The following is a 17,500-nucleotide window of genomic DNA, read 5'->3' on the forward strand; positions in this document are numbered from 1 at the left end:
TCGACTTTGTTCTTTTGTTGCTGCACTATTCGAAACTAGCCTATTCAACTGACCGTTGATTCTGACCACGCGCATGAGGAAAAATTCTCTTCAAGCCTGATGATGCTGTTAAGAACTGAGAGACTCGGGCTCTTCGACGCACTGTAAAGGACGCTAATGAAAATTGAAAGGATCGTTTTGATTTCTTCTTTTGGCTTGATTAATCCAACCTACAAGCTGCAATCTACAATCTGCTTCTTGTTAGGGTCTTTCGGATTATGCCGGCATAATTTTGAGCAGGCATCAGGAATATGCTGGCATAATACTAATATTTTTGTAGCATTATTCTCTTGTTTCTGAAAACTGGGAGAAGTGCATGGAAATTTTGCCAGCAACTCGCACTAGAATGTACAAAGTTGATAAAAGCGGGCATATTTTAGTTAACTTGATACCTTAGTCTCATACCCTGTGCATTTTGGTATAATCGAAGGCCTGGTTGACTCTTTTATGGCTATAGCGTTTGTCCCTATGCCACCTTTACTCCTATCTGCATATTCAAAACGAGAGGGGTTTCAGAATGGCCGGATACACAATTACTTCACCGAATCGGGAAAGAAAGCACGCATGTCCGGTCACTGGACAATGCTTGTGCGTAAGTGCGCAGTTTACACTTGTCCAAAAATTTGTTGCCTCAAACGCAAAGACATAGAGCAGATATGGTTGGAGAGCTCAAATCCATCTGATTGTTCAGGACGTGGTTAATTAAGAGATGACGCCCGCTGGAGCGGTGGCAAGGAGAGGGTGTCCTCTAATTATTCCACCGCTTTCTCCTGGCCAGCACTTTCTCTCCAAGGGACTTTTCTAACGAACATGGTAGAAGGAATTTTCTAGAACCAGGAAGATCCTTCATAAATGGATCATCTCAATGGGATATGTTTTCTGAATTTGTTTTATATTGGACTGAAAGAAGTTTCTCTATCGCCGCTTAGTTAGCAGACTACGAAAAGTCCCTTTTTCGCCACTCAGTTCGTGGAGCGCAAGGCGAAACAGAAAACAGGCACGAGAACAACGCTCGAGTGCAGATTTCGCATGATCATGTTGTTATCGCGTGGGTTTTCCTTTTCGCGTCGCGTTCAATGAACTGAGCGGTGAAAGAGGGTCTGCTCGTAGTCTAATTTTACACGCAAAATTTTCAACCTTGCGGTCAGCTCTTCAATGCAGGAAGACCTCCCTAGTTTCTTGAAGATCCAAGAGTTAGGGAGATTCTAGCACCATGTCAAGTACTTTCACTCAGAAAGTCCCAGTAGCATATATAGGAAACAGAAAACAAACATGGTGGCACCTGGGCTTTCAGCAACTTCGTTCAACCATTGACGAGCAACAACGCAGACCAAAGTTTCTGCATGTAAACCAAACGAGAAATTGTTTCGCTCGCTAGGATCTCCCTCCTCCCATGGAACAGTGCTTAACTGAAACTTTTGGTAAGATGAGGTAATACTCCAGTTTGTTAGTGTAGGACAAGTGTATCCAGATATTAAAAGGCCGGATAACTTTATTCGGTGCGTAAGTCACTATCCAAAGTATTAATGAAACACACTTCACGTTAAACGAGGGCCAAACTTTTTACTTACATGTGCTTAGAGTGACTGTGCATATCAACGGTTACGTGCTCAAATACAAATATCTTTGCACATATTGAAACTGTACGATAGTGACTTATCCAGCAGATAAAGTTAACCAGCCTTTAAACATCAATGTCCACGTGCACTTTCTGCAAGTGAACTGATACATGACTAGTCACCTCTCAGACTGGAATATCTTTGAATGATACAAGGCCGAGTTCTTTCATTATATGCCAATTAAGGCTTGCGAAACCCATATTTGTAAGACACCGCATGAGCTCTTGACTTGTTGCTTTGGACGTAAATCCCTGGTACCATGTCCTGAGCGCAATTCAACAGCATTCCTTTGGAGACCCTCCTTCCTCCTCATGTACTCCACCAATGGCATATTCTGGAATCGGTGGTTTGAGATCTCTTGCCAGAGTTTTCCAATTGAATCCTTCTGGTATTTTATCTGACAAAGAATTTTCCACGAAACCGTATAATCGGTGTTGCTGTCCTTTAATTGCCAAATGTATTTGCTCAGTTCAGTTGAGTTGCTCTTCGCTCTTGCTTGAAACGATGCTTTATGGTTTGCATACCTTGCTTTGAAATCATTTTCCTTGTACTGGGCACGTGGTATTCCTCGGACAATTGCATTCCTTCTGGACATTATCTTTGCTGCCTGTATATATAGAAACAGTACTGTTTCGGCCTTCTGGGCCTCATCTGTGCAGTGCTGATGTCTGAGATGGAGGTTAAGCTTATAAAGCCACCCCAAATGTCCCACACATGTGGTACATCTAAGCCATGCCAGAGTGCTCAAACTAGCGAGCTAGTGAGCATGCGCAATTGCTAGCGGCAATGACTCATCCTAGTAGAGTGCTCAATTTGGACATGAAAGCAAAAGCTTTGTAATGCCAAAGAGCTATATAAGAGACAAGGTGACCAATTAGAAATTATATAGCAAAGAGCTATATATATATATATATATATATATATATATATATATATATATATATATATATATATATATATAAGCTGTCTATATGAATATCCCTCTCCTTCGTCCTCGCCTTGAAGCTTTCTTCTGACGAACTGAATATACATACTTGAAATTTATCAAAAGATTCGAAATACTTGTGAATGCCGCTAAATTGTGGACTAGAGCGAAACAATTGGAAATTATAAATAATCTTCCCAAATTAAGTAAAAACGGGCAACAGCGATACTCACAACGTTAGCGGTCTTAAAAAGGGATGCCGACATAATTCTCTCGGGTGTTTGCCGATGTATTTTTCATGAACCTTGTCTCGACTAACCAGAACAAAAAGCGAAAAAAAGTCAGAAAGTCGTTCGAACATCGTTGTGCTCCTTAATAGCTAGGCATGTTTCCTTCTTACGCAGGAGAACGATCCCTCAGCTTCTGTGCTACCTACTGCCAGTACAGCAAGAACCTCGAGGGGCTCTCGCATGTTTGGAAGCCAAAGCCGAAAGGCATGTTACAGAGGTTTCGCCAACTCGACTGTCGGCACGTGATCCACTTCTTTTGCAGTATTTTGGCGAGTTCAGCTATACTTTAACGAGAACTTGCTTTACATGATAACTGCAGGAATAAGAGCAAAGAGTTCGTAGCCTGCTTGCTTTTCTTTGCTAAGGCGGTATTTTAATTCTGGACAAATTGTGTCCAAACATCGTATCGCCACCGTCCGTTGATCCAGTCTGCTATCGTATTACACCGGTCCCGGTGTCTACTGCACAAACACGGATGATCCTCAGTCGATTGTATCAGATTTAAAGATTAAAATCCGATCAGATTAAACAATGGGATGGAATCCAAACGAAAATCTATAGCAACTGCTTACAGGAGAAACTCTTCTGTTTTGGATTGGTAATCGGACCAACCTCGTTCCCAGGGTCTCTTTGTCGATTACAAGGAGAATGGAGACCCTGGAAACGAGGTCGGTAATCGGACTCGCTTTGGTCAAGGAGAATACAAAATTTGAAGTAAAAATAATAGTCTTGTATTTACAAGCTTTTAGTTTGTGACTACTGAATATTGCCTTTGTCACTTACTTGACACTCGTAACAGCAAGACTTCTTAATCGATCGGTTTCACTATCTCGATCAGTTTGGAAGTTTCGCTGAAAAAAATATTAGAAACTGCTATTTTACCTTGCAAAGACAATGATTTGCCTCCGTTATTAGCAAATGTAACAGCAAAGTCACAATATGTTGAGTGAAAGAGTATTTTACCTTTTTTTCGTGCAGAAATCAGCAATAGATCGCTGCATAATAATGGCCGCCGACAATTTGAAACATCAGTGAAAACGAGGTTCTTTCACGGATGAACGCTGGATACATAAACTACAGGCTTTCAACAATGCAATACATACTTAATTGACCAACCCCATGGGGGCTTTTCAGGGCCCAATGAAACACAATCATGACAGAACAGAACATTAAACAAGCTACTTGGCTATTTTCAAGAGCAGCTGAGAAGATAAACCAGGGACTAGCAGGCACAAATTCAACAAGTGGTCGAAACGTATCTTGCACCCGGGATCCCCGGATCTCAAGGGCCGCACTGCCTCAAGACGGGCAGATGTTGCTGACTCTTGATGTACATTTTCAAACAAAGAAAATCCTAGAAATGAGAAAAAACGACAGCTTTTGACGAGATTTTATAGACATCCAATTTTTTTATCATTAGCACCATGAAAGGGTGGGGAAGGTGGGGGGGGGGGGATTCACCTAATTCATTGAACTATAGACGTCTTTCATAGTGGAGGCAAATAAATATTATTTTCTTTTAATGCTAATAAGTCTTTCTAGCTTCGCTACGACGAGCAAATTTCATCAAAATCACTGTCGGTAAAAACACATCTCCCCATTTCATCAACCGGGATTATCATATAACGTCTCTTTCACCATAATCACGAATGCGCTCCATTTTGACAATTTACATCCTAGCAGTATGGCCGGACAATTAGTAATCGGAACGTTCGACTTCTGCAAAGCAGCAATTAGATTTTTTCCGAGTATTACCGAGTCACCATCGACAAATAAAGGCGCAATAAGACATATAGGCCACTTCGAAGAACACCATAATGATCTTTGTTTGTCCCTCCAAAATTTTGCATAAGCATTGTTTTTGTTTTCTCTGGGGACCATTGTAAGTCCCAAGAGAAACCGAAAACAATGCTTATGCAAAACTATGGGGGCAAACAAAGAGTTTTATGGTATTTTCTGAAGTGACCTATTGCAATAGACCAAACCGGCTAACTCAATGTTGTACCCAATTCAACTGAAGATCGCAATGACTTTCATTCGCTTTCAGTCTTGTCTTGAGACAATGGGTGGTTTTATTTTCTATGTTTCCGAGGCTAAAGAGGGCGTTTTATTTATTTTATTTCACACACTAGAAGGATGGATAAATTTTGTATGAATTTTGTTACTCCTACATGTACACACCATTTTTGTATTGAGCTAAAATGATATTTCACAGGCCCTTTAAATAAAACAAAAGATGGGTAGTGCTTCTATCGACAACAAAGCTCTGCCAAGTACGTTTCTAAATAAAAACCTTTGGTATCTACTAAAACAATGGATGGCGTTGAACGCACGCGCTGATTGGCTACTCAAACTCCTGCTATCCTTTGCTATTCACCTACAAGCAATTCGCGCGGAATTTGCGCCCGAAAATGTTGTAATCTTTGCAGGAATGAGTTAAAATCATCTTTTGGTGCGATATTATCTCACTGTTTTAGTATATACTAAAACAACTATTCACCTGAGTGTCGGTGGCTAGTGGCATGGTGGATATTTACCGAGCCGCTACTTGCAACCACCACTTCGGTGAATAGTTACTAAATACTAACTACTCAAGAGGGAAAATTACGGTTCGGACTACAACTTCGATCTTTGGTGTTGTTTGTTTCTTAAACTTAAAATTTACTTGTAGAGGTTATTTTAATTTTCCTAACGAACAGTCATGCACTAGAAGAATGAATCTTCTTCGAAGATTTTGAAACGACAACATTACATTTTGTATGAATTTTGTTACTCCTACAAGCATGCAACTTTGTAATGAGCTAAAATGCTATTTCATATCCAATTTAAAAAAAATTGTACAAAAAGAGAGTTCAATTTACGGATGATTACTTTGGTACACCATCATGGCCACCATTCCTTTGTTTTGGAACACCAACATGGCCGCCATGACGTCACGTGAAAACGTTCTATACCCATGCATGCATTTTCGAATGTGATGGAATATATCTAGAATCCTTGATTAATTAAACAAACGGTTGATTCTGAGCAAGCACATGAGGGAAAAATCTCTTCAACCCTGATGAGGGTGCTCAGAACTAAACACTCTGGCACACTGGTAACCTGATCTAAAGGTAGCTGATGTCCCTTGTGATGTATACTTGAATATTGATTGCTACATTATACTAATAGGGCTGCAGAAGAAGCCAGATTCTTCCCAGCATAACTGCCTTTTAGTCAAACGTTAAAATTAAGTATGAAAAAGAAAAGGTCATATGTCTTAAACAAAAAAAATAACTTTAAATTTTAGTCAAATCAGTCTAATATTTTTTCAAAGAAAGCGTTTGTATCCGAAATAAAGAATCGCCTATGTTTGTTTTCAAACTTCGCGGGCGCCGCCATCTTGAATAAATGTGACGTAAACGGTTGCCCTATTGTTATTAGACAAAAGCTCTTTGTGTAGGGCAACCGTACATCATAATTATTCAAGATGGCGGCGCCCACGAAATTTAAAAGTGAAAATAAGTGATTTTACAATTCAGTTTTCCTGATATGAACCCCTTTTTTAAAACAAATTTTGAACAAATTTGTCTGGAAATATTATTTGCTTCGGTTTAAACTCTTCTGTAGTAAGAGTGGAGGTTTCCTTTAAAACTAATAGCATAGAAAAATTTAATAAAAGGAGTGGACTCTGTCTCCTTGTATTCTACGGTAAACTGTGTTCTTGTTATACCCAATATCATAAGACAAAATAAGATGAGCATGGAAACGAAGTCAACTCCAGCCTCATTCTCATTCAAAAAACAGGTATACTGGCACAAAACAATCCAATTTGGATATATTAAAATTCAGCGCTAAACAAAAGGCATCATCTCGAGCTTCTGGGGAATATCAATCCTTATATTTATTCTCCAGAGCCTCGAGATGATGCCTTTTGTTTAGGACTGAATTTTAATATATCGAAATTGGTCTATAGGATGTTTTCACGTGACGTCATCGATCTTTTGTTCGTCCACCAGAAGTCGTACATTTCTCTATTGTTATTGATTGTTATTGAGGTTGCTTTCTATCACTTCTTCAGCCAGGTCTTTCCGCCCCACAAACTTATGACTTAATGCTGCACATAGCACGGCGTAAGTTGCATCTGAGCCTTTCTTCTGTTTCCATCTGAACAGCATGCTAAGCGCCTTCCCAGCCAGCTCTTCGTCATCCTTGTCAAATCCTTTTATTTCACCCTCACTGAAACCCAGACGACGGGCAAGAGGTTTCCATGACGTGAGGTTCATTGACAGCCACTCTAATCTCTCTGGGGAGGGTGTTTCTGTTTCTGAAAGGAAGTATGTCATACAATTAGCGATGATTCAATTGAACTTATTCATCCTGCAGGTAAACAAGTGCTTCGAATATAACCTGCACAGAACGCTCAGTGTGAGTGAAGACTGAGCGAGAACTATTTTTTCACTGTGAACGAGCGAACTAAATTGATGCGGAAGCCAACTGCTTTCCCTTCACTGTTTACTCTTGTTCAATTTTCGCGCGTGTAGAATGCATTTTTTACCTCCTAAATGGTCTATGTTCGTACAAGAAGGCTTATCAGGAAGTTTAACAAACGAATGAAATCGCCTGAGGCTACGAAAACGCCACAAAACAAGTATATCATCGGATAAAGAGGAAAATTAACCGTTAATCGTGCTACGCGTGCAGCACGCACTTGAGCATACCCTGTACTCAGCATAGCAACAACGAGAAATCAACAAATTTGATCGAGGTTTTAACGACAACTTGGGCGTAGAATAGCAAACCTTTTATTCTATATTTTTACTCTAAAACCGCTCTTATAAATTCATATTTAGGATAATTCGCCCACAATGTACGACATGAACGAGATGGAAGAATCGTGAAAGACTTAGGATTCAATGTAAAAAGGTACATTTTGAGGTGACGCTTTCGTTGACGTCGCCGATTTAGGATGTTAAGGAACGACGACGGCGACGGCCTCGGCAACGAGAACGTCATCTAAGAATATAAATTCACGTTATTGTAATCATTTCGAGACTATTTCAACCTTTTTTTTTATACGACAAGAATGACACTGGTCTGAAAGGCGCTTAATTTAGGGGAGAAAATGAAAATTTATCCTCAAGTGCTCACGTTCTTCATAAAACCTCTAATAATATTCATGAAAAAAATTATGCAATCTGATTGGCTGAGAGAAGTGCAGTTTTTCGGTAACAGTACAGAAAAGAGGTAATTGAATGCAAAAAAAGGTAATGAAACAAGCATTCTGATTGGTCAATGAACAAAGAAGTTCACAGATAGCCAATCAAATGCGAGCCCTGGATGGCGCAAGTTGAATTAACAAAATGGCAGACAGATTTGGCGAGAACGCGAGAGTAGCAATGTTTTCATTGAAAGTTTAAAGGAAACTACAAAACAAAGACTACAAAGGAAGGCATAAACAACTAGATAATGAAAGCTTTGAACCGGTCGCCCTCAACACAATTGTCGGTAGGAGTTTTAAGCCATAGTTCTAAGAAAGACGAACAATACTGGCAAGACTACGAGCCGGCTGACAGTCTTTGTGTAATGGTGAGGGTAAAAACATTTTTCATTTATATTATTAATAAGTAATCACATGATTTTTCTCGTGGAATTTGGAATAAATAAGCACTTGTAAATTCTTTCAAAGACTACAAATTGCACTCACCTTACGGGCTCGTGCAATTTTGGTCGTCTTTGAAAAAATTTACTCGTGCTTATTTATTCCAAATTGCACTTGAAATCATTTGATTACCTTTACAAATAGTTCATTTTATAGTTTTGTGCTTAGTTACCTGGCCCATGAATGAAAGTGAGGCTGGAGTTGACCTACTTTTGATGGAAACCTCACTGGTTTTCTTATGTCAATTCTTACTAATTAGCATGACAACAAGATCATTAACATAAGAAAAGGAGGGAGGTCTGTGTAATAACAAGGTCAACACCAGCCTCAATTTCATTTAGCGGTCAGGCAACTAAGCACACAAATGTAAAGAGGTCTATTTGGCAATTTCACGTTGTTGTTTTGTAGAGGACCATAAAGAAATTGACAAAAGTGGAAAACGCACGTGCAGAGCGTGCGAAGGTATTGCTTTTGCTCACTAAATATGCAAAATCGTGACGTTCTTGTTGCCGTCGCCGTTGTCGTTGCTTAAACTCCCTAATATTGAGGACTTTACGATCTGCGACGGCGACATCGACGAAAACGTCACCTCAAAATACAACTTTGCACTATCGTAAGTCTTTCGCGATTACTGGATCTCGTTTGCGTTGTACAAAATAGACGACGTATTCCAAATAAAAATTAATTCGTACGATCGGTTTCAGAGTAAATAATTATAGAGACACCCTGCTAGCTGAGCCTTTCTTTTGCTTGCTCGATTTTGGCGATCTCGAGAAAGATTCTACTTGAATCGAGTAAGATCTTTATTGAGTATGCGCTGCATGTTGCCAGGATGCAGTCTCGAACCCAAGCCTAATATGCCAGATCTCGCCGCCAACTTGGTTTTTCATGGTACAGCGGGCTAAATTATAACCATCGGTTTTGTCACTAAATTGACGCTCGCACTAGAAAAACCGGTTTGACGAGAGAAAGCAAGATTGACTAGTCCAGAAGTTCGGACTGCGGCAGCTTCAAAGAGAGTTGAGAATGGAAGGTTCACATTTGTATGCTCACCGTTGTCGCAGTGAGATCAGCTCTTTGGGGAGGTAGTGGCACCTCCAGTTCACACAACCTATTGTCGACATCTTTCTCTTGGCTCCTGTAGAATGAAACTGTCAAGTCTCCTCGTTTCTCAACACGAACTTGAAGACTCTTCAGAAATGGTTCGTCTTGAAAGCTAAAAATAAATGAAGATTCAGTCATCAGGGTCCAAAAATTAATACTACATTACTCTTATTCATCGTTAATTTTTAACAATGTTGCAACATTTTAAAAAGGTATGCTCTAGACGAAGCTTGCATTCAATGAGGCAAGCTAATGCAAAGTATTTTCTAGCAGATATTAAGCCCTGGCCAAACTATCGAGCAAAGTTGGATCCCACATGCAACATTGTTGGATGCAAATGTTGAGGTAGTGGCAAGACACTATCCAAAATTGCTAACACGGATCGAAACGAAAACTGCTCGTAGCGTTTATGGCACTGATGCTGCTATTGGAGAACGGAAATAACGTATTCAAAGAAGAAAAACCCGAAGAATGGTTAAGAGAACGTGTAGAAAAGGGAATGTTCACTGCAAGACACATCCTCGTTTAGGAGATGATGAGAATGAGCCCGGATCAATTTGCAGACATTTTAAGCGCCATTGAACCAGACATGTTTAAACAGGGTCTCACAGCTATGGCCTTGCTTCAAACTCGCTGATCAAGGTTTCTGGCTATTCATTAGCAACCACGATTGTCCGTCACCTTGTTGAAAATGATGCTAGCAGCCTAGGCTTGAACGTGACTCCATTCAGGACACAACTTTGTTGGAAGAGCGGCAAAACACTGCAACATTGTTGAGACGAGCAGAAATGTTGCATGGGTGTAATTTTTGATCAAAAGCAAACTCTACCCAACACTTGATCGAACAAAATCTTGGACGAACATCTTCCAACATGGGCGGCCAAACGGTCGATGTTGCATCGAGCAAAGTTGGAGCTTTGAATCCAACTTTGATTGGCCAGGCTTTGAGAGTTTAAGCGACGGCTGCGTGTACGGGAACGAAAACGTCACACAAAAAAAGAATGTTATTGGTTTAATACGGGCAAAATAGTTGTGCTGCAGGTGCAGTACGCATTTCAGTGCATTTCTTTGACGTAGTCCTCAGTTGCTTACCATTTACAAGCGGAAACCGGTTGGGACTAGGTTTGTTCAAATGGCGAGCAAAAACTCCCGAATGGGATCGGCGTGTACCAATTACACAATTCGTTCAAGTTTACCAAGAGAGTCTGGAGGGAGGAAATAACAGAGAGAAATGCAAATGGTAAACGCGTTTTCGGTTCGGAAAGTTTCCTATCACGCTCAACCAGAAGCTCGTGACCTTGAACCGTTTAACTCTGGTTCAGAGCTGGGGTTTTTTGAGTTCAAAAATTTCTATATTTGGATGTAACGTAGCTCGTGCAATTTCCCGCGCGCGCAGCTTCGATCTTATTTTTGTCCACATTTTGGCATATAATTGGTGCCCGAAAATCCCCGGCTTTGTTCCAAGAAAAAGAGTTGCATGTTAAACGCTTCAAGGTCATGCGCTTCTGGCTCAACTAAATAGCCTTACATACTATTTACATTCCAACCGAAATTTTTCAGTAAGTGGTACAACACTTAAAGTGCCACTACGACGAAAATCTTGCATGTCCTTTTTTCTTTAGATTTTGAAAATAGACGTTCTAAATAGGTATCATGCCAATTTTTATCTCAAAATTCCCACGGAAAGTATGATTATTGTAACGTAGTTTTTCGGTTTTCGCTGTCCGCCATTACTCGAACGGCAAATGACCGTGAGCAAGGAAAAGGGTTGGGTCTAGCTGGATCGCCTGGGGTCTGACGTCATGCACAACGCTCAAAATAAACGCGGCTAATTTCCCATGCCGTCTATGAGATGTGAGAGACCGCCGAGTTGCTTTTTTGCTGATATTATATACATTACTCCTTGATCGCCTTGTTCGCTTTGTCAAACGTCCACGAAGCGATGCGCGTATGACGTCACGAGCCAAGTCTTGAGTGAAGACCGCTTACAAAATATCGCAGGCTTCTCCAATGCCGTCCGAATAATGGCGGACAGATTTTTAACGGTTTTTGCCTGGCTATTTCCCGACTTATCTCGGTTCTATCGTTCCAAATTTAAATGCATTGTATTATTTTGAACATATTGACTTAATTGACGTTGAAAAAATTCGAAAAGAAAACCAAAAATTTTCGTCGTAGTGGCACTTTAAGGTGGCCGAACACAGTTTTCGCGCGCGCTCTTGCTAACGCAATGAAGCGCGCGCGCAAGGATTGCAAAAAAAAAAATTAACATGGCTTCAATACAGCAGTCGTTTTATTTGCTCAATGCTTCCGCTAGCTGTACTATTTTTTCTCATAATTGAACAAAGTGTTTTGATGGTTTTAGTCATTTATGAGAAATGTATGTTAACAAAGGTAACGATGCAAAGAACTCCGCGATTCGCAGATTTTTCTTTGTTATCGAAGAACCCAGTTAAATACAGCACATGCGTAGTAAGTTTAAAAATTGCGATTGAATGCAGAATAGCTTTCTCGGAAATACGCCTATTTCTCGCGAACCACTCGTTAGAATTTAACGAAGTTTGGCACGAAAATACTTTAGGAAATAAGTAACTGGAGTATTGAAAAAAAATTGAACTTTAACAGAGGAAATTTTAGATATTCCGGTGAATCTTCAACAAGGGATAATTAAAGATCTCTCTGTCAAATAACTATTAAAATAGTGTTAACTTGTGAGCATCGTTACAAGCTTGTTGCATGTAAATTATAAAGAAAATCTAACGACATGATTTTCTGCAAATGAACAAAACCGATAATAAAGGTCTGTTTATATTTATTCATGTTGCCCGGCACGGAAACGGCTTATACGTCAGCTTAACTATCAAAAAACCGAAGTTCGCGTTGTTAACGTGCTTGCTACCACTTTTGGCGACCAAAGGATCAAGGGTTTTAGAGAAAAAGGTAAATGAAAAATAGGTATCAAAAACTGTGTTTAGCCACCTTAAATCACCAAATTTCAGATTTTGACGACAACGCGAGCATACAACAAAGTCATTCATTTTCTATCTTTTCCTTAAAATCGCTCGTACTCTTCCAGTTACAGGATACTTGGCCCGTATTGTACAATCTGAACAAGTTGGAATAATCGCGAAATACTTGCGATAGCGCTAAGGTATATTTTAGAGTGACTTTTCGCTGACATTGTTGTTGTCCTTACTTAAACTCTCCACTCAACAGTAAGATCCGTTTTGCTTAAAAAAAAAAAACTACTACGACAAAACAAAGTACTGAAAATTACCCGTTGGATGTGGGTGAAAAAAAATGGTGTGAAAACTAATTGTTCAATTCAATACACCAAGAAAAGTTCACAGCTAACGTAGTTAAAATATGGAAACAAAATTACGTAAGAATATAACAATAACAATTATTTCAACATTTACAGAAACTTCGGAAACGAAGCGGACGTGTACTAAAAAAAGTGGTAACACCAAGAATGGATTAACTGGGATTACATACTTTTCCAGCGAAATCCGATACCGGGCAAACTCCTCTTTCCCTCCAAGACAGTGCGTATTACCTCAGTTATATTATCGAAAGGGCACTTTTAAGGTGGCTGGAACCAGTTTCACTACTTTTAAGGACCTTTTAATTAGAAGGGTTGTCACTACAAAACTGTATCACGTAAAAGAAATGTTATGGTACCATATCAAACACCAATTATTACTTAACAAAATACGCTCACTATTTAGACGTAATAGGTTACTATGGCAACACGAAAGCTCTCCAAAAACACCCTATATTTCGTCTTTCCTTGCTCATATCTTAAAAATGAACTCGGTGACCCCCATTTTTTATTGTAGAATAGTAATTAGCATCTTGAGATAGAACTATCAGCAAAGTTTAAAAAAATTCTTGGGAGCCAATTCAGAGCTTCCTTAATTTTTCGAATATTTAAGGTAGCTCTGAATTGGCTATCTAGAATTTTTTTAAACTTTGCAGATAGCCCTATGTCAAATTGCTAATTACTATTTTACAATAAAAAATGGGGGTCACCGAGTTCATTTTTAAGATAAAAGCAAGTAAAGACGAAATATAGGGTGTTTTTGGAGAGCTTTCATGTTGCCATGGTAACCTATTACGTCAAAATTGTGAGCGCATTTTGTTAAGCAATAATTGGTGTTTGATGTGGTACTATAACATTGCTGTTACGTGATACAGTATAGTAGTTATAACCCATCTAATAAGAAGGTCTCTTAAAGTGGTGAAACTGGTTCCAGCCACCTTAAAGAAAACTTAGTTTTTGAGTGGATGTAAAGGTTGTTAACCCATTGACTCCCGAACCGTTCGCAATTGACTTATAAAATCTGAGTTTTCGATAGGGCTTCAAAGTAGCGGATTTGATAATAAAAGTACCGGACATGGTTATTTTCCGTTTTGGTTAGGATTGATTGCGCGTGATTGTCTTGTTTCCTCAGCCTATGGCTTCCTGATATATACAAGTCCAAAGAGAAAAAAAAAGGAAGCAAAGAAGCCAAAAAATCTAAAGCGTCAAAGTACTGGATGCGAAATGGTAAACAACCTGACAAAACCCCTGCAAAATGGTCTGACGTTAGACAGAGTAAAATCTATTAAAGCCCTTCTCACACCGCATAAACTAAACCAGCGTCGATCCGGGTTAGCCATCGTCGTGTGAACGCTGCAGCCCGGTTCGATCTGGGTTCAATCCAACCCATCTCCAGAGGTACGTTCGACTCATGTCGAACCTGGGTTATTTTTGAAGAAGCGCCGTGTGAATGCAAACCCGGGTCGAACTCAGGTTAAACTCAAATTTCACACATGCGCATTTGTACTTTTACCCATCGAGCGTTGCACGTGCGTATTTCATCCCACCAACTTGCACCAGGTTGATCGGGTGAAGTTGTTTGGACGTGGATCAGGTTGTGGCAAAAAAAAGCCAATTCGAGATCTCCAGTTCAGATAGGTGGCAAGCCGTTTTTGGGCAGAAACTCGACTCTTTTTGATCCGCCTTCTTCTCTCTAAACTCTTGCGATTCGTGAAACTAAGCCACACTAACGCCAAAGCTTTAGTCGTAAAAAATTGCCTCCAAATCTCCACCATGACTAAAGAATTGTCGTTCTCCATATTCTCGGTTTTCACATGACGTCACAGCCGCCTTGTTGGTGCCCCGACCAAATCCTCCTCGAACTGAACTCTATTACTATGCAAACATTTTCAGGTGAAAAACGTGGCTTTTGATCACGTGAGTGAAAACCAGCAATTGTCGCTATTGGTACATTCAAAGTCCTGTTCTGAAAACAAATGTGATTGCGTGTAACAACAAACCTAGGTTCGCTCCAAGGTACGTGTTCACCATCAGTTTTCTGCACTTCTGCGTGTGACCAAAGTAGGGGCGAACTTGGATTAATTTGAACCAGAGTCGAACCTAGTTTAGTTTATGCAGAGTGAATAGGGTTTAAGTTTCACTTCCGGAAGTCAATGGGTTTAGTTAAGGGGGCATAGATTTTGAGTGGACGTAGAGGTTGTTAACAGCTTTCATACAGATTTTCTTTAGCAAACCTTGGAGCCGAGTAAATTGTCTCACCTGACGTGAAATGTCCGTAAGCGTTCAGGACTAATAGCGGTGACAATACCTTCTGATAGGAACATGTAAGCTTTGTCGTTAAAATACATGGGTTCATCTGAGCTTCCATCTGCCATCTTAACATTATCATCCTTTCTCTCATCATCTTGCACCTCTCGTTTTTTACATGTTGGCACACAGTACAACCTTAACTGCGATTCCTCGCGCAAACGAGTGCCTCCGGGAACAAACGCTAGAAAAGATGCTGCTTTTGGTACACAATCCAACTTGTTGATTTCTGATTTCACAGTTTGATCAATAACAGCATCAAAGCCTCTGCGCAATGCAAGTTTGTTCCAAAACTGTTCAACCAAAGTCCAAAAACTGCAACAAGAGGGAGTTGAAATTGTTGTAAGGCGTTCTCTACTCTGCTCCGAGAGGTTTTTCTCCGGGTACTCCGGTTTTGCCCTCTCCTTAAAAACTAATGTTTGATTTGATTTTCTACGACTCTTTCGGATGAAAAACTAATTCTGTAAGTTGGAAAGCTAGAGTGGTTTTCAATTGAGTGTCGAAAGTAATTAGATAATTACTTTGGTTTATGATTACTTCACTCAGTGATTGGTTCAAAGTTCTCGCGCAAGTTTTCCAACCAATCAGAAGTGAAACCAAAACCAATCGTGGCTCGCGCGTGCACATTTTCCCGCGCTTTGTGTTGGCTACGTTTAATTACTTCGAGTTTTGATTGGTTTAATGGATTGTCTCCATCCTTTTTGATTGGCCAAATTAATTACTTTGGTTTTGGTTTTACGACACTCATTTGAAAACCGCTCTAAAATAAATACTGTTGTCATTGCTATCACCATTATCGTTATCATTAAAATATATTTGGTAAAAGACCGCGATTATCATAGTTCAAAGGAGCTTGGGCGGAACTGCCGCTAGTCAATGAGCATATAAAAGGACTCCTCAAAGCTTGCAGTGTTGGATCGTAACAGATGAAGACACTAAACAAGAGTGGCAACACGGTGAGTTATGAATCATAACTTCACCAGTAACCAGAGTTAATGTAGCGTCAAACGATGTCTAGAGCCCCGTCTACACGAGCAATTTTTGTGACAATTTTATTTGTTCTTGTAGGCGAGGAAATTTGGCCAATTTCTAAGTGACAATCGTGTTAGCTTTTATGTGACAATTAAAAGTTGTCAAATACGAAAAATTGCTTATGGCAAATTGTGTCACAACGTCGCTGTTTGCTGATGGTGTATTGTAGAGCCAATCCTTCTAAATATCAAATTTGTTTTGTTTGAGCCACCTTAAGGCTTGTTTAACGGCAAAATGGCGAATGAAAGAGTAAAAAAATCCTTGTCGTGTTACAAAAGCAGGGAAAGGAGAAGATCCAGGAACGTCAAAAAGACTACACAAGGAAAAAAACGATCGGAAAAGAAAGCTCTAACTTTACAACTTACTTCGAGAAATGCATCACTTCAAATGTAATGATATTTCCGTCAAATCGTGGTGGTGCCCCAAGTTTGTCTGTTATTTCTTTCCACTCTTGTTCCTCAAGACTTGATTCTTTAAAGAGAACTCGAACACGAACTATTGACAAATCGATGTCTCTTCTCCTGTAACGTTCTCCCAATGACAATGGAATCTGGATGGTTACAGGCTTCAGAAACTCAACTGCTCTCGGAATCGTTATTCGCATTATCGGACCTGGCAAAATTTGCTTGTTCTTGAACAATTTTTGGGAAACTTCTTGAAGCTAGGCAAAATGGAAAATAATAAAAGTAAAAAAGTAATGATGTTTATACAGCAGTTTATACAGGAGAATGCTTTTTCGACAATGCTTTTGTTTTAACGCACACAAGAGATACAAATGAAAGATAATGGCCAGCTCGCGTGCCCAGTAGTTACAACTATATTTTGTTGAAATACATTCGACTTAATTGGAATAACCTCAACAAACAAAACCTAAAATATGTGTTCTAAATTATAAGTATTTTTGAATTTAAAATCTTCAGTTTGAACGGTTTTCTATAAAGTTCCACTTTAAACGTGCCCTTTGCTTAAAATTCTGCATCAACCAGCCAAATGCTTGGCGTTTTGGGGGCATGATCGACTTTACTGTTCATTAAAAAAATCCCGCCAAAATAATTTCGATTTAAAAATGAGAAATGGACAAATATGACACGCCAACCTTGACAATGATCTCTACTGATTCATCATGTGGAACGGCATTTTGCGGAAAAGATATTCTCGCAAGTGGAAATTCAGGCCACACCAGCTTGCTCTCCTGACTTGTGATAGTATGTCTATGTGACC

At 39.7% G+C, this 17,500-nt stretch overlaps 1 protein-coding gene across 1 annotated transcript in view; it reads right to left on the reverse strand.

Moving 5' to 3' along the window:
* Window positions 1–4,917: 4,917 nt before the first annotated feature.
* The window catches only part of LOC138002121 (uncharacterized), a 69,247-nt gene continuing 56,664 nt past the window's right edge, over window positions 4,918–17,500 (reverse strand). The window contains exon 10 of the mRNA XM_068848213.1: window positions 4,918–7,179. Within this exon, the coding sequence (XP_068704314.1) occupies window positions 6,893–7,179 (287 nt within the window). The 3' untranslated portion in view covers window positions 4,918–6,892. The remainder of the gene's footprint in view (window positions 7,180–17,500) is intronic.

This window comes from Montipora foliosa, chromosome 5, assembly GCF_036669935.1.
Source record: "Montipora foliosa isolate CH-2021 chromosome 5, ASM3666993v2, whole genome shotgun sequence".
Classification (NCBI taxonomy): domain Eukaryota; kingdom Metazoa; phylum Cnidaria; class Anthozoa; order Scleractinia; family Acroporidae; genus Montipora; species Montipora foliosa.